We start from the raw sequence: 20,641 nt of genomic DNA, 5'->3' as shown, positions 1-20,641 counted from the left end.
CACCTGCTGTGCAATTTTCATGCAGTTCCCTGCAGTGAGTAATAAGTGACCTTGGTTTGGTTACGTTTTACTCTCCTTAATAGATATTAACACGTGTTTGACAATTACACCATTATTTATAAATAACATTTTAGTACAACTTTTAAGTAATATCACAGAAATTTAAAAATAATATCACATAATTTAAAAAGTAACATCACTAAGTCTAAAATTAAAAGTAAGAATGTAAAATTGAGTTATATTTATATGTGATATTATTTTTTTAGATTATGTAATGTTCCTATAAATGGTGAATGACATGTTATTTATAAATATTATAAATAGTGGTGGATTAATTGGCCAAACGGAGCATGATTCAGTTGTCCCGTGAATGGGGATGAAAGAATCGGAGTGGGAGGACCCGAAATTCTCACTGAAGAGCCGAATGTGAGAGAGCATAAAACATCACCAACTCAAAGTTGCAGAACCCAAATTACATTGACCGGTAATTTTGGTTATCAAATTTTAGGGTTTTGAGATCAAACGGTAACGATGTCTTTCTTCGACAAGCTACCTCAAGAACTCTTTACCGATATCTGCACAAGATTACCAATCAAGACTATCGTGCAAATCAGATGCGTTTGCAAATCATGGAACGCTCTCATCAAGAACCCTAATTTCATCACAGCGCACATCAATCGAACTGTTGCAGACACCAAGAAGACTCAATTACTACTCCTCAGGTACCACTCTCAGCATGAAAACGAAGAGCGCTTCTCAATACGTTGTGATAATGAAACATTTGATGAATGTATGGCATTTGATGATAGTTATGCTTGCTGGCCACATTCTCATTACAGGATAGTGGGTTCATGTAATGGGTTGATTTGTTTTTCTGACGATTTAAATGGCAATACTACATACTCGCATTATGATTTTTTTCATGGGTTTGGATTCAATTCTTGGACTAATGACTTCAAGGTTGTGAGAATTGTGTATTTTTGCGAGTTTGATATGAATGGTTACAAAAGTCCACCTTGGGTTGAGGTTTATGAGCTTAGCACTGGTTTGTGGAGAGTCAGTAGTGCTGTTGTTCCTCTGTATGGCATGATTTTCAGTCGTTCTTGGCATGTTTTTGTCAAAGGGGCTTCCCACTGGGTAGCATCTGAGAAGGGCAAGGAACGAAATCGCTACTTGATTTTGTCGTTTGATATGGGTTCTGAAGTTTTTCGCGAGATTATGCTTCCAGCTGGTGTTGCCAATGGCCCCGGGTTGAACCTGTCAATTTCACTTTTTGGGGAATCCCTGTCTCTATTCCATTATGATGGTTTTTTGTATGATAGAAGTAAGAGATGTTGCATATGGGTGATGAAAGAGTATGGTGTAGTAGAGTCTTGGACGAAATTATTTACTCTTGGAGGAGGAGGACTAAGCAAGGTTTTGGGATTTAGGAGAACTGGTGAAATTCTTGTGGCAAAGAGTAACAGAGAGCTGGTTTCTGAGAGCAATCAACAGGTCCATCTTGCAAACTTTGGGTCTGAAGAGTGAAGACTCGTATTATTTGGATACTTACATGGAGAGCCTTGTTTTACTTGATGGAGAAGATCGAGTCTCATTGAATGATGCATACTATTCAATGAGGACGGCGAGAAGAAGAGAGATTGAGGAGAAAACATCTGCTAAGAATGCTGAAGGAAGCAAAGAAAAATAGGAAGGTAGACAAGCTTTTTTACTTCCCATTATTTATACTTATTACAATTCCTGTTTTTATCCATGTATAATGTTTCTATGATATTGACTCCTGCTATATATGGATCGCAGAACTATATCTTGCCAATTTATTGCCACTGTTAGCATAAGGAATCAATCATGATTCTTATAACAACTTTATTTGTAAAGACTGTACGGTTGTGCACTATTCATTTCGGTTTATCTAGTGGTATAGAATTAGTTTGATCTTGGTTACTATTCATTTTCAGTTTGCAGAGTTGTTGGAATGGGAATATGCTAGCCTGCTAGGAGCAAATGTGAGAAGATGGATAAAGGATGAAAGAGTAGCAGCAGCTATTTTTGTAGTTGATGATCCTATTCCCTTTCATAGGTAGGGATGCAATTACATTTCTTCTGCATCTTGTACTCTTTTGAAAAACCAAATTTTTTTCCACCTTTTGTATTCCTTTCAGATTTTGTGTGCTTAGTGTATACTAGTTATTGAAAATTTCATTTAGTGAATGACTTGGCTCCAAGGAAAGGCTTTCTAAGGGATATGCGTTTCAGAATCCTTGTCTTGCAAGTGTATTGATTTTTAATTGACATGAATTGCTTTGATTTCTTGCTGCAGTATGTTGAATCCTTATGATTGTGTTGTAGGATTTTCGTTTCTTAACAATGTGTAAACTTAATTTGGATGTTTGTATGGGCTTCTGGAGAATGCTTTAGCTAATTACTCCAATCCATTTTTCTGTCGAAATACCCTTTGAGAAGAGGATAGTGCATCCATTCTTGGTGGATGTTAGAGTAGTTGTAGAGTTGTCAATCAGGATGAGAAAGAATTGCCAAGTATGAGATGGAAGCTGTAGTTTTTTATTTAAGTGCTTTGTCATTGGTAATAGTTACTAATTCCCTTCATTAATCTCATGCGAAATCTGATTTTACCACTTATTGCTTCTTTCACTATATTGATTTTCTTATATTTTAGTTATCATTGCTGTTGTGTTGGTACCTGATGTCATTTCTTACAAAAACTAAGCTATTTGTCCCCAATCTACTGCATGTTGGACCTTCAATTATAGTTGTATTTGATTTATGTTTCTTGGATTTTAATTTGTACCGCAAATGACTAAAAATAAACTGTTGTTGCCAGTCACAACATGAATAAGAGCGTATTGTTGGCTTTGCATCTGATGGAGTTAGATTTCAAATATTATTTGGCTTATGTTGTAGTTCAGGATAAGTAAACCGGATTTAGTATTGGAAACTCTTAATGTAGTGTTGAAGCTCGAGAATGTTGAATTTTTTATAGAAAAGTACAATCGTCCAAAATTATGGGAAGGATTGAAGGGACTTTTCTCTGGCTCCTGTTTTTTTGTCACTAATATCATCCAGCAACTGGAACCAAGTTCCTCTAGCAACATCAACTGCAGAATGACATGTTCCCTGATGATACCTTGCATACCTCTCACCCCATGTAGCCCACAACATTGCAGTAAACACTATTTTATTAAGCTTATATCTGACTTAGTGAGTTGAAAATCTCGATTCGTTGAATATATTGGATATCAGAGACTGCAACTTCAGATCTAGCATGGAGTTTCCACCAGGTATTATCAGGTCTCTCTCAAAGGAAACAAGGTTTGTCTTTAATATATTTTGCATAAAATAATTTTGTTGTGTTGTGTTTCTTCTTCACTTATTTATTTATTTATTGTTGAGGAAATAACATCTCACTTAATCAAGGGCACTCCACTAAAGTCAATATGCGATTTCAAGACACAGAAGAAAGGCTCTGAAAGTCAGTGTTATGCTACTTACTTGCAAAGGACAATAACAAGGGGAAAAAGTCTGTCATTTATTGAAATTAGGAGAAAAACTAATAGGTAAGTAGAAAGATTACTTACTTTTATTGTTGTGCAAAATGTCACCTTTTATGGAGGTATGGGCTCAACCTTTAAAATTATTCATTGTAATAGTTGTAATGATGAAGTGGTGCAACCTTTAAAATTATTCATTGTAATAATTGTAATAGTGACTTAATGCATTGTAATCATTGTAACTTGGTGCAATGGGTGGTTACAAAAAATTCACCAAAACAATATTAACTTTTTAGTTTTATTATATGTTCATTTTATTTTGATAAAAAATTTATAACTGTTTGTTACATCACATCACCGATTATGATAAATAATGTCTTTGTCAATCGCCTCATCAGGCAAAAAAATGTGATGGATAACAATAGATCGGTGCTGTCTTGCTTTGCTTACCATTCGGTTTTGTTGCCTCTTGGGTCTTCTTATCTGGACAGGGTCCTGGGTCTTGGCCCAGCTTTATAAGCTTTCAGCAGCCTGATGGGCCTCGCTTGTGCTCTTTTTAAGCATGGCTTATAAACCAGGGGCCTTGTCCCCCGTGGGATGGAAAGTGGTTGGGTGTATATGAATCGGGCATTAGAACTTTAAGTACTTAAAAGTTTTAAGTTTTTGAGTTAGATCATGAATCCCAAGCGTTACCAAAAATAAATTTTAATTATTAAAAGTAATTGAATGACATAAATAATTGAATGAAAAAATCTATAAAAAAACATATGGTTATAAATTCATTAGGATAGTTTCATTTCATTTTTTTTTCTCTAAATATGATTATTATCATATCCTTTATTTTTGTTTATTAATTAACCAAACATGATAAACAATTAACACTATTATCTCATTTTTTTTTTTATTTTTTTTTATTTATCCTCCTAACTAATATTATCATTTATTTTCTTTTTTACCGTACCAACCATAGCCTAAAAAAATTATTAAAATGTGCTAATGTCAAAATTTGATGAAAATTATGAAACAATAAAAATTTGGTTATATATGGAAGACATTTTGTACTTTGAATTAGGAAGCATACACAAGTATAAAACTTGTATAGGGTGAATCTTTTGAAATATTTGAGAAAAGAAAAAAAAAAAAAAAATCTTAGAAATTGAAAATTAAAATTAATTAATGGACCACCGATTTAGCGGTATCAGGTCCTTACTTCTTAAATGAAGGTTAAGGTTCAAACCTTCATAAAGACATGTGTGTATTAATTATGAAAAAATAATAATAATAAAAATAAAAATCATGAGAATAAGGTATGGTGGTGCTGCCGAGTGAAATGACCCTTTTTAGTTGCCTCTCACCCTCGTATCCGGGTTGATTTCCCTCCCCCTACCTACTAACCCTTAATCATTGCCAGACTTGTTGAAACGTCATGCGCAGGGACAGAACATTCTGCTCCATATATATTGCTTGTCAGCTTGTGCCACCACTCACTTGATAGTCACTGCTCTTCCTGTTTGATAGTAAGTGTTATATATCGAGGATCGTGACTCACAATTTAATTACTATTTTTTTTAAAACCGTGACTTGCAGTACATTATTATGAGGCGAAAATAGTACTTTTCTTTACATATCCGGTAGAAAGTAGAAACAATGCTTTGGACCACTTCACATGCGGGACCTAATTTTCTTCTTGCTTTTGCCTATTTTTCTTGTTCTTAATTGCCAAAATCAATTGTTGGTCTCGACTATTCTTATCTATTTCGGTTGAAGCCTTTAAAGGGGAATCGGGTCAATATGGATAGAGACAGATACATGGATCCTAGCCTTCCAATTAATCCGTATTGAGAGTCAATTATGGCACAACAAATCTCAGACACAATCATGTAAGTGATGCATCGGATAGTCAAGACCTAGTGATTGTAGCATTTTATTGTGAAACCGGCTATCACTCAACATCTTCCTTGTGCCTAACATTGATGTGCTGTGCACCTGTCTACTCAACTGATAAGGTTGGAGGCAATTGTTGCTCTTCTATATAATAAAATAAAACGGACAAATTGCCCTCACAAGTCACACTTCTGAGGGTCCAAGTACTACTTTGCACTCATACTTTCGAAATTTTAAAGTCATATTCACCTTAACAAAAATATCCCCAATTAATATCCTGCATCTGAGTATTACCGTTTCACCTGACTTATTTAATTATATTCCTATTTTTTTTTTTAACCATTCAAAGGTACATAGACTTAAAGTCAAGATGATAGTACAGAGGCATAAAGTCAAGCCAAAAAGGATATACAAATCTTGAAGTAAGAAAAATAAATAAAGAATAAACTCCAAATTTGAAGAGGAAACAAAATCCAACACTCTGCAAACGGAACCACCACGGGATAAAGCAGCAAACTGGAGAAACCTAAAAGTCTGGCCATCAGTACGGCAATCGCTCCAAAATTACAACCACAAAGCGCTCCAACACATAAAATCCCGCACAAGATCCAATCAAGGAGAAAATGATCAAATCTAAGCAAAGAAAAACCCAAAATCGATCTCTTCCTTTTCTTTCCCCAACCAATTACTATCTTTTCTCTTTCTAACCAAACTCATCTTTGAACAATCCTCACCTTCTCTAACTCAACCAACCTTCACCTTCTTTAACAAATTTCATAATATCTTCAAATCGTGACCGAAAAATCCAGTATAAACACAAAGCCATCAATATTTTTCCGAAACAATTGCTTATCGAAACATATTTTCATATTAAGTACTTTCATCCTTATTTCCTCCTTTAAATTCAATTGAAATATATTATCATAAATTTTGTTAAAAACTACAGAGATATAAAACTTATCTTCAAAATGTTATCTTTCTTTTATTTATTTATTTTTTTCTTGGAGATGAAAAACATTTAAAATTGTAGTTGAAGAGAATAGAGAGAAACAAATTTGGTTGACTGAAACTTTTTTTTATTGACAGCAAAATAATAAAAATAAAAAAAATTATGGAGGACTAACAAATATGCAAAGGAGAATATATATATGTGTGTGTATGTGCGTGGGGCAGAAAATGAGAGAAATTAAAAGAATATTTTTGCCTAAAAAATGTAGTACATTTAACATGTGATGAGAGAGATCCGTAAAATATAGTACATTTAATATGTAACGAGAAAGATTTGAAACAGTCATTTGTGAAAATACACGTCAAAGTAGATTTTTCTGTAATTGTTGTCTAAATTATCATTTTTTCTATTATTATGGGACCGGAGTAAACAATTGCAGGGCAGGATATACTCTTGACACCGGTTGAAGCCTTTAAAGGGCAATTGGTCAATATGGATGGAGGCAGATACATGGATCCTAGCCTTCCAATTAATCCATCAGTCTAGTAAATTATGCATTGGATGGTCCAGACCTAGTGATTGTAGCAGTTTATTGTGAAACCGGCTATCACTTAACATCCTCCTTAATAGCCCTTTATTTACGCAGACGAGTTGACTCAACAACCCCACTAATTAATTTTGGGATAGTGACTAAAAATTGTTGGTGCTGAGCATCTGTCTACTCAAGTGATAAGGTTGGAGGCAAGTATGGTTCTTCTACAAAATAAAAAATTAAAAACACACATTCTATGCCTGCTCTTATCATAGTGTCAAAAGAGACTTGAGATAAAATGGCTTCATCATTGCATCTCTTTACCTTGTCGCGCGTAATCTTTCTACTCGCAACATTCTTCCATTTCATTGCTATTAACAGTACCTCCTCTTCCGTTCAGCCACTCTGCCATGATAAGGAGAGCTCTGCTTTGATGCAATTCAAGCAAAGCTTTTCTATAAACAAGTCTGCTTCTGGCGATCCTTCTGCCTATCCAAAGGTTGCGTCGTGGAAGCTGCCTGAAGGGGAAGGTAGTAATAGTAGTAGTAGTGATTGTTGCTCATGGGATGGCATTACATGTCATGGGCACACCGGCCATGTGATCGGCCTTGACCTCAGCAGCAGCCTTCTGTATGGTTCTATCAATTCAAGCAGCAGCCTCTTTCACCTTGTTCATCTTCGGAGACTCAACCTCGCAGACAATGACTTCAATCAGTCACAAATCCCATCTGCTGTTGGACTTCTTTCAAGGTTAACTCATCTAGATCTCTCATTTTCTGCATTTGATGGTCAAATCCCATTAGAAATTTCACAACTAAACAAAATTGTTTCTCTTGATCTCTCTGAGAATCCATTATTGAAGCTCCAAAAGCCTGGTCTAGCAACTCTGGTTCAGAACTTGACGGACTTGAAAGAACTTCACCTCAGTTACGTCAACATATCTTCTGCAGTACCTGGGATTTTGGCAAATATTTCTTCTTTAATGTCTCTACTGCTCAGAGATTGTGGATTGCATGGTGAATTTCCAACAGACATTTTTAACCTACCAAACCTACAGTTTCTTAGCGTTCGTTACAATCAAGAGCTCAACGGTTATTTGCCAGAATTCCACAGGAGTCATCCACTTCAGTTACTGATGCTAGCGGGCACAGGCTTTTCCGGGGAGCTGCCAAATTCAATTGGAAATCTCGACTCCTTGAATACATTGAACATCCAAGAATGCAACTTCTCAGGGTCAATACCATCTTCAATCGGTAATCTAACACAACTTGATGAATTGTATATGGGGTCTAATCAACTAACTGGTCAAATCCCATCTAGGCTTATGAATCTGACCCAATTAACATTGCTGGACCTTTCAAATAATTTGTTACAGGGTCCCATCCCAGAGTCGATATCTCAGCTTGTAAATCTAAAAGCTCTTTCTATTGGTTCAAACAACCTGAGTGGAAGAGTGAAATTAGATTTGTTTTTTACCTTGAAAAATCTCACTCAACTTCAGCTATCAGATACCAGACTAACATTGCTCCACAATAGCAATTATACCAATGCCACTCTTCCAAAGTTTTATCATCTTGAATTGGGGTCATGCAACCTAACTGAATTCCCAGATTTCTTGAGATATCAAGATGACTTGCACCATCTAGACCTCTCAAACAACGGCATTCAAGGCCTCATGCCTAAATGGATTTGGAACATGAGCACCGAAACTTTGTCGTCTTTGTACGTAAACCAAAACTTTCTAACTGGCTTTGACAAACCTCCTTCAGTCCTTCCGTGGAGTGGACTAAGGTTTTTACATCTTGGTTCTAACATGCTGCACGGATCACTCCCGATCCCACCATCATCCAGCTATGTGTATGATGCCTCACACAACAAACTAACTGGAGACATTCCACCATTGATTTGCAATCTCACTTCTCTTTACGCCCTCGATATATCTGACAACAATTTTAATAGCATGATTCCCCAATGCTTGGGAAACTTTTCGGATTATCTGTTAGTGTTGAATCTTCGAATCAATAGTTTTCATGGCCCCATTCCTCAAGTATACAACAACGGAAGCAGTCTAAAGATGATCTATTTGAGTCAAAACCAATTACAAGGACCAGTGCCTAGATCCTTGGTCAATTGCAAAGGTTTAGAGATTCTCGATCTTGGGAACAATCATATTAATGATATTTTTCCCTTTTGGCTTGGAACTGATCTTCCAGAGTTGAAAGTTCTTATTTTGGGATACAATAGATTCCACGGTGCAATACAGAATCACCCAGCTGAAGAATCTAGGTCCACATTGTTCCCCAAGTTGCTCGTCATTGATCTCTCTCATAATAGTTTTACAGGTAAGTTGCCTTCAGATTACTTCTGCACTTGGGAAGCCATGAAATCTGTTCATGTTAAACAGTCAAGATACATGCAAGCAAGAACGTCAAAGATAATTTCTCCCGCAGGAATTATGTATTACGACTATTCAATGACACTAACTAACAAAGGTGTGCAAACAATGTTTTCAAACATCCTGGATATCTTCATTGCCATTGATCTCTCAAGTAACCGATTCGATGGAGAAATTTCAGAGTCTATTGGGATTCTCAAGTATCTTCGCATGCTCAACCTTTCCAACAACAATTTTATTGGTCGCATCCCATCTTCCTTGGGGAATATAACAGAGCTTGAATCATTAGATCTTTCTAGAAATAAGCTCTCAGGAGAGATACCCGAGCAGCTAACCCTGCTCACATTCCTTGAAGTCTTCGACATCTCTCATAATCATCTCATTGGTCCTATTCCACAAGGGAGGCAATTTGATACATTTGAAAACAGCTCATATGAGGGGAATTCGGGATTGTGTGGAGACCCTTTGTCGATAAAATGTGGCAATTTAGAAGCATCACCACCACCACCTTCAAAATTCAAGCAAGGTGGTGATGATGGTGATTCATGGTTTCCAATTGATAGAAATGATTGGATTGTGATATGCATGGGCTATGGAGGTGGGTTAGTAGATGGGCTGATCATTGGGCATATTCTGACCACCAGATATCATGAATGGTTTGTCAGCACCTTCGGAAGAAACCAAAAGAATCAGAGAAGGAAGAAGAAGAGCGGTCGACAAAGAAGCTAAATCAAGGAAACAATTTCAGATCGAGCATGGAATTTACACCAGGTATCAAGTCTCTGTCAAAGGTAATAATTAAGGTTTGTCTTCAATATATTTTGTATAATAAAATTTCGCTTCATTGCTTGTGTGGTCCACTGGTACACATTCTCCAGGTCCGTTTCCTCTAGGACGTACTATTCGCAACTTCAAAAAAAAAACAAGGCATGTTAATTGTGTTCGTTTTTTTTTTTTTTTTTTCGTAAGTATGTTCTAATGTTTTGTATTAGTTTTTCCATTAAAATCTACTAGCAATGTTATATTCTTACAATTATGTCTATCATAGATCCATTTTGCTAGCTCCAACTTTAATTCTCATTTCATTTAATAGATTAAATAGTTACTTCACACTATTACAGTAAGTAATAATTTGCCATTTAATCAAAGGGTCTTTAGCCTAGTGGTATAACCTCTTCATCCTAAAAGGAGAGGTGAAGAGTTCGAACTTGGACGTGGAAAAAAAAAAAAAAAAAGGGTGTATTTTTACCTAAAGAAAAAGAAAAAAGAAAAAAAATTGCTATTTGCAATGTTAATGAATGAAGCTTTAAAATTAGCTCCACATTAAATCATTAAATTTATGGATTCGTCTGTCTTTGTATATATGGTAATAGCTTCTTTTTTTTTTTTTTTTTTCCTGGGTAGAGTGGAAAATTTTTATAGATATATCAACAATGTACAAGAAAACAACAAGGGCATCCCCTTGGACAACACTTCAATTTTTTTAGTTTTTTTAAAAAATATAAAGTGCTTTGTGGAGATAAACAAATGTTGGTCTCTTCATGTAACGACCCGAACCCGGCGGTCTGAATCACTAACCGGGTCCTTACCCGAACACCCGAGGTCGTCTAAAGGCATTAAAATCCTATCCAATGTCAATACATAATACATATACGTCATCCCAAGACTCATAGTACATCATATCTCTGATATCACAAAAGACTCACAAATGCAGGTGGATAAGGCTACGTCGACCACCACTTCCTTCCTGTGACTTGAAAATATTAATATAAGGGGTGAGCTCAATCGCTGTCACGACCCTAGACCGTAATCCAGGTTGTGAATATAAAACAGAACAAAGAAATACTCATATTCAGAAACGTCTGACCGAGCCTTGGAACACTGTCCAAAAATTTTAGATAAAACTTTAATACTCAAGGTTGATAATAATAAAAAAATTCCCTGGTTTCAAAAGTCATGTTAAATAAAGTACCTTGTCCTAACACACACACAAAATCCATTTCCCTGTTTATACATTATCTGAAATTATAAAAGTAGGTTTCATACGTAAAACCCCATAATTCTTTAATTACAATAATTAAACAAAATCTGTTTGGAAGAATATTTATAAATATATATGTTGGTTTCAAAATATACATTCTCTATTTACACAAAGATATACAACAAAATAAAACCCAACATCCGTCCATGGCTGTGGAGGAATGCCCTCTACGACCTCTTGTCCATAACCTGAAAAAAATGTATGTATAATAGGAATGAGCAACCACAGCTCAGCAGGAAATGCCTAACCACTACTCCTTAATACCCTCATGAATCCAAACAAAGAATAGGAATCAGAAAAGGAGTCATGCAAATCTGGGAAAAAAAATAACTATCACATCATCATGCTGTCTCACAAAATAGTCAACACAGAAGAATATGAAGTACTATATACACAGAGTCTAAACCATTTCCCTTATTACAACTTTCTATAAAAGGAATCACATTTCTCATTATCACAACTATCAGTCTAAAGGTATGCTCCTATACCGTGAAAAGACTATCCCTTTATTAATACCTAAGGTACCTTTGGTACCTTTTAGTATTAATGATTTACTGCACCTAAATAAAAGGATAACTACTCATGTCTAATCATAACCACAAACTGAGAATATCCATCTTTATTACTCCATGATTACCACATTCTTTCCAATAAATTTCTTAGCTAGTACTATGCTATGCCGGGAGAAAAATAACCACAATATCACATTTATAAACAAAGTCATGAATGGATATGCCATGCAATGGTTGCAATGTCATGTGATGTCGCTCCCCATTTTTCCAAAACCATTTCCATCATTATTTCCAAACTGTTAGTGAACCCGTCCCATGGCAACTCCATGGCGGCATGAGAGGAGGATTGACCACTGTCCCTGACCCATGGTAACTCTATGGCGTCATTTGGGGCCCAGGTAACACAACTACACTAGGGCAATTTCCCTAGTCCCCTCTAGGTCACACTAACGCCGTGGTCCCTAGGCAACTCCTAGGCGGCCAGGTTTTTCACAAAATCCTTTTCAAAATTCATTCCCAAAAATCCATATCATTTCTTTCAAATCAATTTTTCCCATTCTTTCCCAATGATATGCATGAATGTCACATGCTTCACAATATTATAATACCACATCATTACTCACATCAAAATCATATTCTATGGACACACTTTGGCAGTAAATTTATCATGGCAGCATGTTTCAAGGATAATATATCATTCAGTTTTTGAACACTAATACAATACCAAACTTATAACAAAACAGCACATAATTGAAGTCAACTAAATATATAATTTTCAGCTTGTCAAACAATAACAATACAACCATTGAGATTACTAGAACTTCAGTTTTAGGCACATAAACACCAACAACATTTTAAGAGCTTAAATTTCATATTTAAAACACATAACACATCATTTTTGTCTAAATTACAAAATTTCAGATTTTTATTACACAACATGCTTGTAAAGAAAGCCTAATTCAAGTCATATAGTGGTTCAATTTAAAAGATTTAGTTCACAAGGAAACCAAGGGTGTGAGGGTTAAAACAACTCCTACTAGTTGTTAACAATTCATATGCAGCTTGTTACCTCCATCTTTGAAAATTCATAATAATTTTAATTCTAAATCAAATTGAGTGATTCCAAAGCCTAATGAAAGCTTAAACAATGTACTTTGAATGTGTCAATTTAGTTTAACAAAATCTCTTCCCAATTGGAACAGTTTTGACCCATAAATTCGAAATAAATGCTGCCCAGAAAACTGATTTTTAGCCTGTTGCTTCTAACTTTGAAAAATCATAAAAAAATTCAATTCTCATCCAAAGTGAGTGAATCCAAAGCCTAATGAAATCTTAAACAATGTACTTTGAATGTGTCAATTTATTTGAACAAAATCCCTTCCCAATTGGAACAGTTTTGACCCATAAATTCGAAATAAATGCTGCCTAGAAAACTGATTTCCAACCTGTTGCTTCCAACTTTGAAAAATCATAAAAAAATCAATTTTCATCCAAATTGAGTGAATCCAAAGCCCATTGAAAGTTTAAAGACTATATTTTCAAGATAAAATCTTACTTCACCAAAATACCTTACCATTTAAATCAAGTTTGATGAGAAAACTCGAAAAAAAATCTGTCCCAACCCAGAATTTCTAGCAAGAACACTATAACTTCAAAAATTCGTAATAAATTCATTTGTCAACCAATTTAAATGAAACCAATTCTTAATGAAATCTAATTAAATATATTATCATAATATCAAATCATGTCTAAAAGATAAATTATGAATTTACATGAATTTGAGCAACACAGTAGCAAGTAATTTCAGCCAAACTGTTTCAACATGCTTCAGTTTCATTTTTATACACTTTACAACTTAAATTGAAGGAGAATAACTCACTAAAGGCAAAGGAATTGAGGGTTAGACAATGGAAACCTCATTCCCTCTAGGTCATTTTTCATTCACACCTTAACATCAAACTCTCACTACAAGTCTCTTTAAATGGTTCTTCAAAAACCCCTCTAATGGAGGACGAAATTGGTTAAAGGAAGAAGAAAATGGAATTAACATGAGGAACCCATTAGCTGAAGCTCTCTTCTACATGAGGAGTCATGCAGATTGTGGCTAGAAACTTGCCAAGTGCATGCTTAAGTGTCAAACTCACAAAGGGTCAAAAGGTGGACTAAGGAAATAACCAAAACGCCCCCAACTCTTCACTTAACCACCAAAATGCCATTATAACCTCAAATGACCATTCCACCCTCATGAATTAAGTAAATGACATCCAAGATAATTAATTTTCAATTAAGAAAATAATTCAAATTCCAAAAATTCTAGCGTGGGACCCACACGAGTCGCTCGGCCCGAAAATTCATAAACTGTCCAAATGGTTCAACTAGCATATCCATCCTTCCCAAACTCCATGAAACACTCTAAATCACTATAAAACCTTCGTGACGTGCAATCTCAAACATGGCACGCAACCTGAGGTAATGAAATAATCACTTATGCCAAAACGAGAAATGCCCAGGAAAAATTGAAAAAGTGATGGACATCACAGTCTACCCTTCATAAAAAGATTTCGTCCTTAAAATCTACCCTCCTTAAAAAGAAAAGATGATGTGCCTATCACACTCACAGAACTCGCCAAGAACTCTAACTAGCATCACCACACAATCTGCAAAGCCTATGGATTCACATCATACAACAGACACAACAGTCTATAAAATCCCTTCCAACTCTCCAGATACTAATGAGGAAAAGTGGACACAAACTCTCGTGATAAAATGCATCTACTATCAACTGACTCTAATCTGCGAATCTAAAGCCTGACAAGTCTGTGCCCTCAAGTAATAATGGATTCGAATCCCACAAAACCGAGCTAACACAAATCATAACTGTCAAGATACTTATAACATTATTCCTAATGTCTACTCTTATCACTAGTTAAGGAAAATCAATCTCTAGCATCAATCAATCCTTATTAACAACCGGTATTCAACCGAAATGCAAGTTAATTAAATGATAACCCAAAACATCACCATATTACTCTACTATCGTCACCATCCTTATCCATATTCCAACCTAGGAATTCATAATCATGACATTCTACAGAATTGAAAAATCTATAACACAATCCCTGTCATGAATACCAATGTGGCAATCCACCAATCCAGCATAACACCAATGAAAAACTATCAATCCTCAACCATCATAATCAATAAAGAATATACCTTACCATAATCTGTTAGTCTGACTAGCGACTAGTGTCTGTCAACATATACTCATAAGAACGGTAGCCTCGTCGGCGTTTAGAGCCCGCCCACATATACTCGTCAACATGGTAGCATAGTCGGCAACTAGCGCTTGCCCACAACGTCCTTATATGTAATGTGGCATTACCAGTGCCTAATATAATCCATAACATACCATTTTCCTGAGATAACTATGACGTCTCCTGAAACCGTAAGTGTTTCCTATGACACACCAATCGTCATCCTTGTCAGTGTCTTGATATTACATTTAGAGCCGGGTATGGTCCACAATGTTCGGCCGGTCCATATGGCCATCCCATGCCCAACAACAATACTGACCCACTTTTAATAAAATCCCAAGTCACTAAGACTCAATTCTAGCATCAATTGCTATCAAAACTTTTTTAACATCAGGATCCAACTCTGGACTCCTTACCACTAATCAAACCTGAACGTTCCGTTGTTACTTGTATGAAACACCCACATATGCTAAACACTAATCAGTGCACATCAAAACTATATCCTCATTGGTAGAACCTCACAATACCAGCTAAGTCGTGTCCAATGAGGACATCAGACAACGATGCAAAATGCTATGATACCCACACATGCTTATGCTGATAAGCCATCCACAAACAACAACGCTACTGGCGTCAGTCCTACCACTCATTTCCCAGACCTCTAAGTGCCTGACCTTTCTTACGAGGTGACATACTATAGCGAAATACAAGTCAATAACAATGACACTATCCACAGTCCCAAACTGACTAACATGGATACAAGCCGTTAAACACATAGCATGCTTCATCTTTAAACAATTAAACAATTATCACGTAAGCACAAAAGCATGCTTGAAAAGCCCAAACAAAATAAACACATAGCCACGTAAGCAAGTAGACAAGCTTGCAAAACAAAAAAGCACATAAGCATGTAAGCATGTGAGACAACACAAACCAGAAAACCCTTAATCATAGACAGACTACTACCCATCGTCCCTAGGTTAGACGAACCATACTCTGATACCACTCTTGTCACGACCCTAGACCGTAATTCAGGTTGTGAACATAAAACAGAACAAAGAAATACTCATATTCAGAAACGTCTGACCGAGCCCTGGAACGCTGTCCAAAAATTTTAGATAAAACTTTAATACTCAAGGCTGATAATAATAAAAAAATCCACTGGTTTCAAAAGTCATGTTAAATAAAGTACCCTGTCCCAACACACACACACAAAATCCATTTCCCTGTCTACACATTATCTGAAAATATAAAAGTAGGTTTTATACATAAAATCCTATAATCCTTTAATTACAATAATTAAACAAAATCTGTTTGGAAGAATATTTATAAATATACATGTTGGTTTCAAAATATACATTCTCTATTTACACAAAGATATACAACAAAATAAAACCCAACATCCGTCCATGGCTGTGGAAGAATGCCCTCTACGACCTCTTGTCCATAACTTGAAAAAAATGTATGTATAATAGGAATGAGCAACCGCAGCTCAGCAGGAAATGCCTAACCACCACTCTTTAATACCCCCATGAATCTAAACAAAGAATAGGAATAAGAAAAGGAGTCATGCAAATCCGGGGAAAAAAATAATTATCACATCATCATGCTGTCTCACAAAACAGTCAACACAGAAGAATATGAAGTACTATATACACAGAGTCTAAACCATTTCCCTTATTACAACTTTCTATACAAGGAATCACATTTCTCATTATCACAACCATCAGTCTAAAAGTATGCCCCTATACCGTGAAAAGACTATCCCTTTATTAATACTTAAGGTACCTTTTAGTATTAATGATTTATTGCACCTAGACAAAAGAATAACTACTCATGTCTAATCATAACCACAAACTGAGAATATCCATCTCTATTACTCCATGATTACCACATTTTTTCCAATAAATTTCTTAGCTAGTACTATGCTATGTTGGGAGAAAAATAACCACAATATCACATTTATAAACCAAGTCATGAATGGATATGCCATGCAATGGTTGTAATGTCATGCGATGTCGCTCCCCATTTTTCTAAAACCATTTCCATCATCATTTCCAAACCGTTAGTGAACCCGTCCCATGGCAACTCCATGGCGGCACGAGAGGAGGATTGCCCACTGTCCCTGACCCATGGCAACTCCATGGCGTCATTTGGGGCCCAGGTAACACAACTACACTAGGGCGATTTCCCTAGTCCCCTCTAGGCCTCACTAATGCCGCGGTCCCTAGGCAACTCATAGGCGGCCGGGTTTTTCACAAAATCCTTTTCAAAATTCATTCCCAAAAATCCATATTATTTTTTTCAAATCAAATTTTCCCATTCTTTCTCAATGATATGCATGAATGTCACATGCTTCACAATATTATAATACCACATCATTACTCACATCAAAATCATATTCTATGGACACACTTTGGCAGTAAATTTATCATGGCAGCATGTTTCAAGGACAATATATCATTCAGTTTTTGAACACTAATACAACACCAAACTTATAACAAAACAGACCATAATTGAAGTCAACTAAATATATAATTTCCAGCTTGTCAAACAATAACAATACAACCATTGAGATTACTATAATTTCAGTTTTAGGCACATAAACACCAACAACATTTTAAGTGCTCAAATTCTATATTTAAAACACATAACACATCATTTCTGTCTAAGCTACAAAATTTCAGATTTTTATTACATAACATGCTTGTAAAGAAAGCCTAATTCAAGTCATATAGTGGTTCAATTTAAAAGATTTAGTTCACAAGGAAACAAAGGGTGTGAGGGTTAAAACAACTCCTACTAGTTGTTAACAATTCATACGCAGCTTGTTACCTCCATCTTTGAAAATTCATAACAATTTCAATTCTAAATCAAATTCAGTGATTCCAAAGCCTAATGAAAGCTTAAACAATGTACTTTGAATGTGTCAATTTAGTTTAACAAAATCCCTTCCCAATTGGAACAGTTTTGACCCATAAATTCGAAATAAATGCTGCCCAGAAAACTGATTTTCAGCCTGTTGCTTCCAACTTTGAAAAATCATAAAAATTCAATCTTCATCCAAATTGAGTGAATCCAATGCTTAATGAAAGATTAAACAATGTACTTTGAATGTGTCAATTTAGTTTAACAAAATCCCCTCCCAATTGGAACAGTTTTGACCCATAAATTTGAAATAAATGCTGCCCAGAAAACTGATTTCCAGCCTGTTGCTTCCAACTTTGAAAAATCATAAAAAATTCAATTCTCATCCTAATTGAGTGAATCCAAAGCCCATTGAAATTTTAAAGACTATATTTTCAAGATAAAATCTTACTTCACCAAAATCCCTTACCATTTAAATCAGGTTTGATGAGAAAACTCGGAAAAAAATCTGCCCCAACCCAGAATTTCCATCAAAAACACTATAACTTCAAAAATTCGTAATAAATTCATTTTTCAACCAATTTAAATGAAACGAATTCTCAATGAAAGCTAATTAACTATATTATCATAATATCAAATCATCTCTAAAAGATAAATTACGAATTTACTTGAATTTGAGTAAAACAGTAGCATGTAATTTCAGCCAAACAGTTTCAACATGCTTCAGTTTCATTTTTGTACACTTTACAACTTAAATTGAAGGAGATTAACTCACTAAAGGCAAAGGAATTGAGGGTTAGATAATCCTACCTCAAAGGAGTTCAAACCCTAGGAACAAACACCTCCAAGCTATTCCAAGTATAGATTGAACCCACCAACAAGATGATGAAGATGAAGAACTCTCCATTGAAGCACAACTAAGATCCTCCTCTTTTCAAAGCACTTTCTGAAACCCATGGATTAAGGAATGGCCACATATACTATATCAATAGAAACCTCATTCCCTCTAGGTCATTTTTCATTCACACCTCAACATCAAACTCTCACTACAAGTCTTTCTAAATGGTGCTTCAAAAACCCCTCTAATGGAGGACGAAATTGGTTAAAGGAAGAAGAAAATGGAATTAACATGAGGAACCCATCAGCTGAAGCTCTCTTCTACATGAGGAGTCATACAGATTGTGGCTAGAAACTTGCCAAGTGCATGCTTAAGTGTCAAACTCACAAAGGGTCAAAAGGTGGACCAAGGAAATAACCAAAACGCCCCCACCTCTTCACTTAACCACCAAAATGCCATTACAACCTCAAATGACCATTCCACCCTCATGAATTATGTAAATGACATCCAAGATAATTATTTTTCAATTAAGAAAATAATTCAAAATCCAAAAATTTCAGCGTCGGACCCGCACGAGTCGCTCTGCCCGAAAATCCGTAAACTGTCCAAACGGTTCAACTAGCATATCCATGCTTCCCAAACTCCATGAAACACTCTAAATCACTATAAAACCTTCATGACGTGCAATCCCAAACATGGCATGCAACCCGAGGTAATGAAATAATCACTTATGCCAAAACGAGAAATGCCTAGGAAAAATTGAAAAAGTGATGGACATCACAACCGCTCAGTAGGAGGTGCCTAAGACACACCTCTTAACAACCAAGTGAATCCACACAAAGCATAAAGTAAAGAAGGAACGGGATCATGCCATTCAGGGAAACACAATGACTACAACAACAATAACAACAACAATGCAGGCCATCCAATCATATGTAAACAATGCATGCCAATGTAATGCAATGACATACCAATGTCACTCTGCATTTTCTAAAACATTTTCGATTTACCTGTAACGACCTGAACTCAGGAGTCCGAATCGCTAACCGGGTCCTTACTCGAACCCAATGACATATTATCTTTTTACAATATCAAAAGATAATATGTCCTTAAACTAGTCAAATGAAGATTAAAAAAATTATTCTAGTCATTCCATGACATTCGAAGAGGTTATATGGTCATTGGCTATGATTTCCCAAAAGGGCCCTTACTTGGTTCAAGGGGAATTCCGACACTATTCCACTAAAACAACAATATTTCCCAGCATGAATGGAATTTGAAGATGGGGTTGGTCTCATTGGAAATCTAACTCAAAATCCTTGAAAATGGACTCAAGAATAACCCTATTTGGGTTTGAAACGAAGAAGTTACGACCACACGAAGTCAAGTGATCCAAGCTGACAAAACTGTGAAAGCCAAAAAGTACACTAGAGGACTTGAACCGGTTCCCAATTCCTGGTACCGGTTCCACTTGGGTAGAATGCCTAGATATGAACCCAAAACTCCCTTGAACCAGTTCCATGAAGGTTGAACCGGTTCCAGAAGACCAAAACCTTGAAAATGCCTAAAAAAAAAGCCTAAATTTAAGCATTTGAGTACATGGGTACTCCCTTGGTCCCTTGGGGACCTTATTAAAGTCTAATCTTATCCCCAAACATGTAATTAATGGCGTGTAAAACATAATTAAACTACCGTGCTGTAACGACCTGAACCCGTGGTCCAAACCGCTAACCAGGTCCTTACCCGAACCCGAGGTTACCTAAGCCAATACCATTAAGTCCAGGGTCGATGCATCATTCTTACGTCATAAAATAGCAGCAAACTGGTCGACCGAAGTGGAGCTTCGGTCGTTTGAAATG

At 35.9% G+C, this 20,641-nt stretch overlaps 2 protein-coding genes and 1 long non-coding RNA gene across 4 annotated transcripts; 2 read left to right on the top strand and 1 right to left on the bottom strand.

Moving 5' to 3' along the window:
- The first annotated feature begins 338 nt into the window (after window positions 1-338).
- LOC132307475 (F-box protein CPR1-like) lies at window positions 339-3,776 on the top strand. 2 transcript variants are annotated; one of them, XM_059805256.1, is made up of 2 exons: window positions 339-1,694; window positions 1,966-3,776. In XM_059805256.1, the coding sequence occupies exon 1, from the start codon at window positions 532-534 to the stop codon at window positions 1,525-1,527; it is 996 nt and encodes a 331-aa protein (XP_059661239.1). In that variant the 5' UTR covers window positions 339-531; the 3' UTR covers window positions 1,528-1,694; window positions 1,966-3,776. The 2 variants fall into 2 exon arrangements, with proteins under 2 accessions (XP_059661239.1, XP_059661238.1); XM_059805255.1 differs by having other exon boundaries at window positions 1,959-3,776.
- Window positions 3,777-7,085: 3,309 nt separating this feature from the next.
- LOC132307473 (receptor-like protein 7) lies at window positions 7,086-10,311 on the top strand. The gene has a single exon (XM_059805254.1). It carries the CDS (start codon window positions 7,173-7,175, stop codon window positions 9,996-9,998), a length of 2,826 nt encoding a protein of 941 aa, XP_059661237.1. The 5' UTR covers window positions 7,086-7,172; the 3' UTR covers window positions 9,999-10,311.
- Window positions 10,312-11,248: 937 nt separating this feature from the next.
- On the bottom strand, window positions 11,249-19,121 carry LOC132307474 (uncharacterized). The gene is made up of 2 exons (XR_009482239.1): window positions 18,755-19,121; window positions 11,249-11,498 (listed from the first exon to the last, which is right to left on the bottom strand). It is a non-coding gene; the product is annotated as an uncharacterized LOC132307474 (long non-coding RNA).
- Window positions 19,122-20,641: the final 1,520 nt, after the last annotated feature.

Source organism: Cornus florida, unplaced genomic scaffold (assembly GCF_030987335.1).
Source record: "Cornus florida cultivar Cherokee Brave unplaced genomic scaffold, ASM3098733v1 CherokeeBrave_3.0.0_Hap2_Chr05, whole genome shotgun sequence".
Classification (NCBI taxonomy): Eukaryota; Viridiplantae; Streptophyta; class Magnoliopsida; order Cornales; family Cornaceae; genus Cornus; species Cornus florida.
The sequence above is the reverse complement of the archived record's forward strand: the minus strand, read 5'-3'. Positions and strand labels throughout refer to the sequence as shown.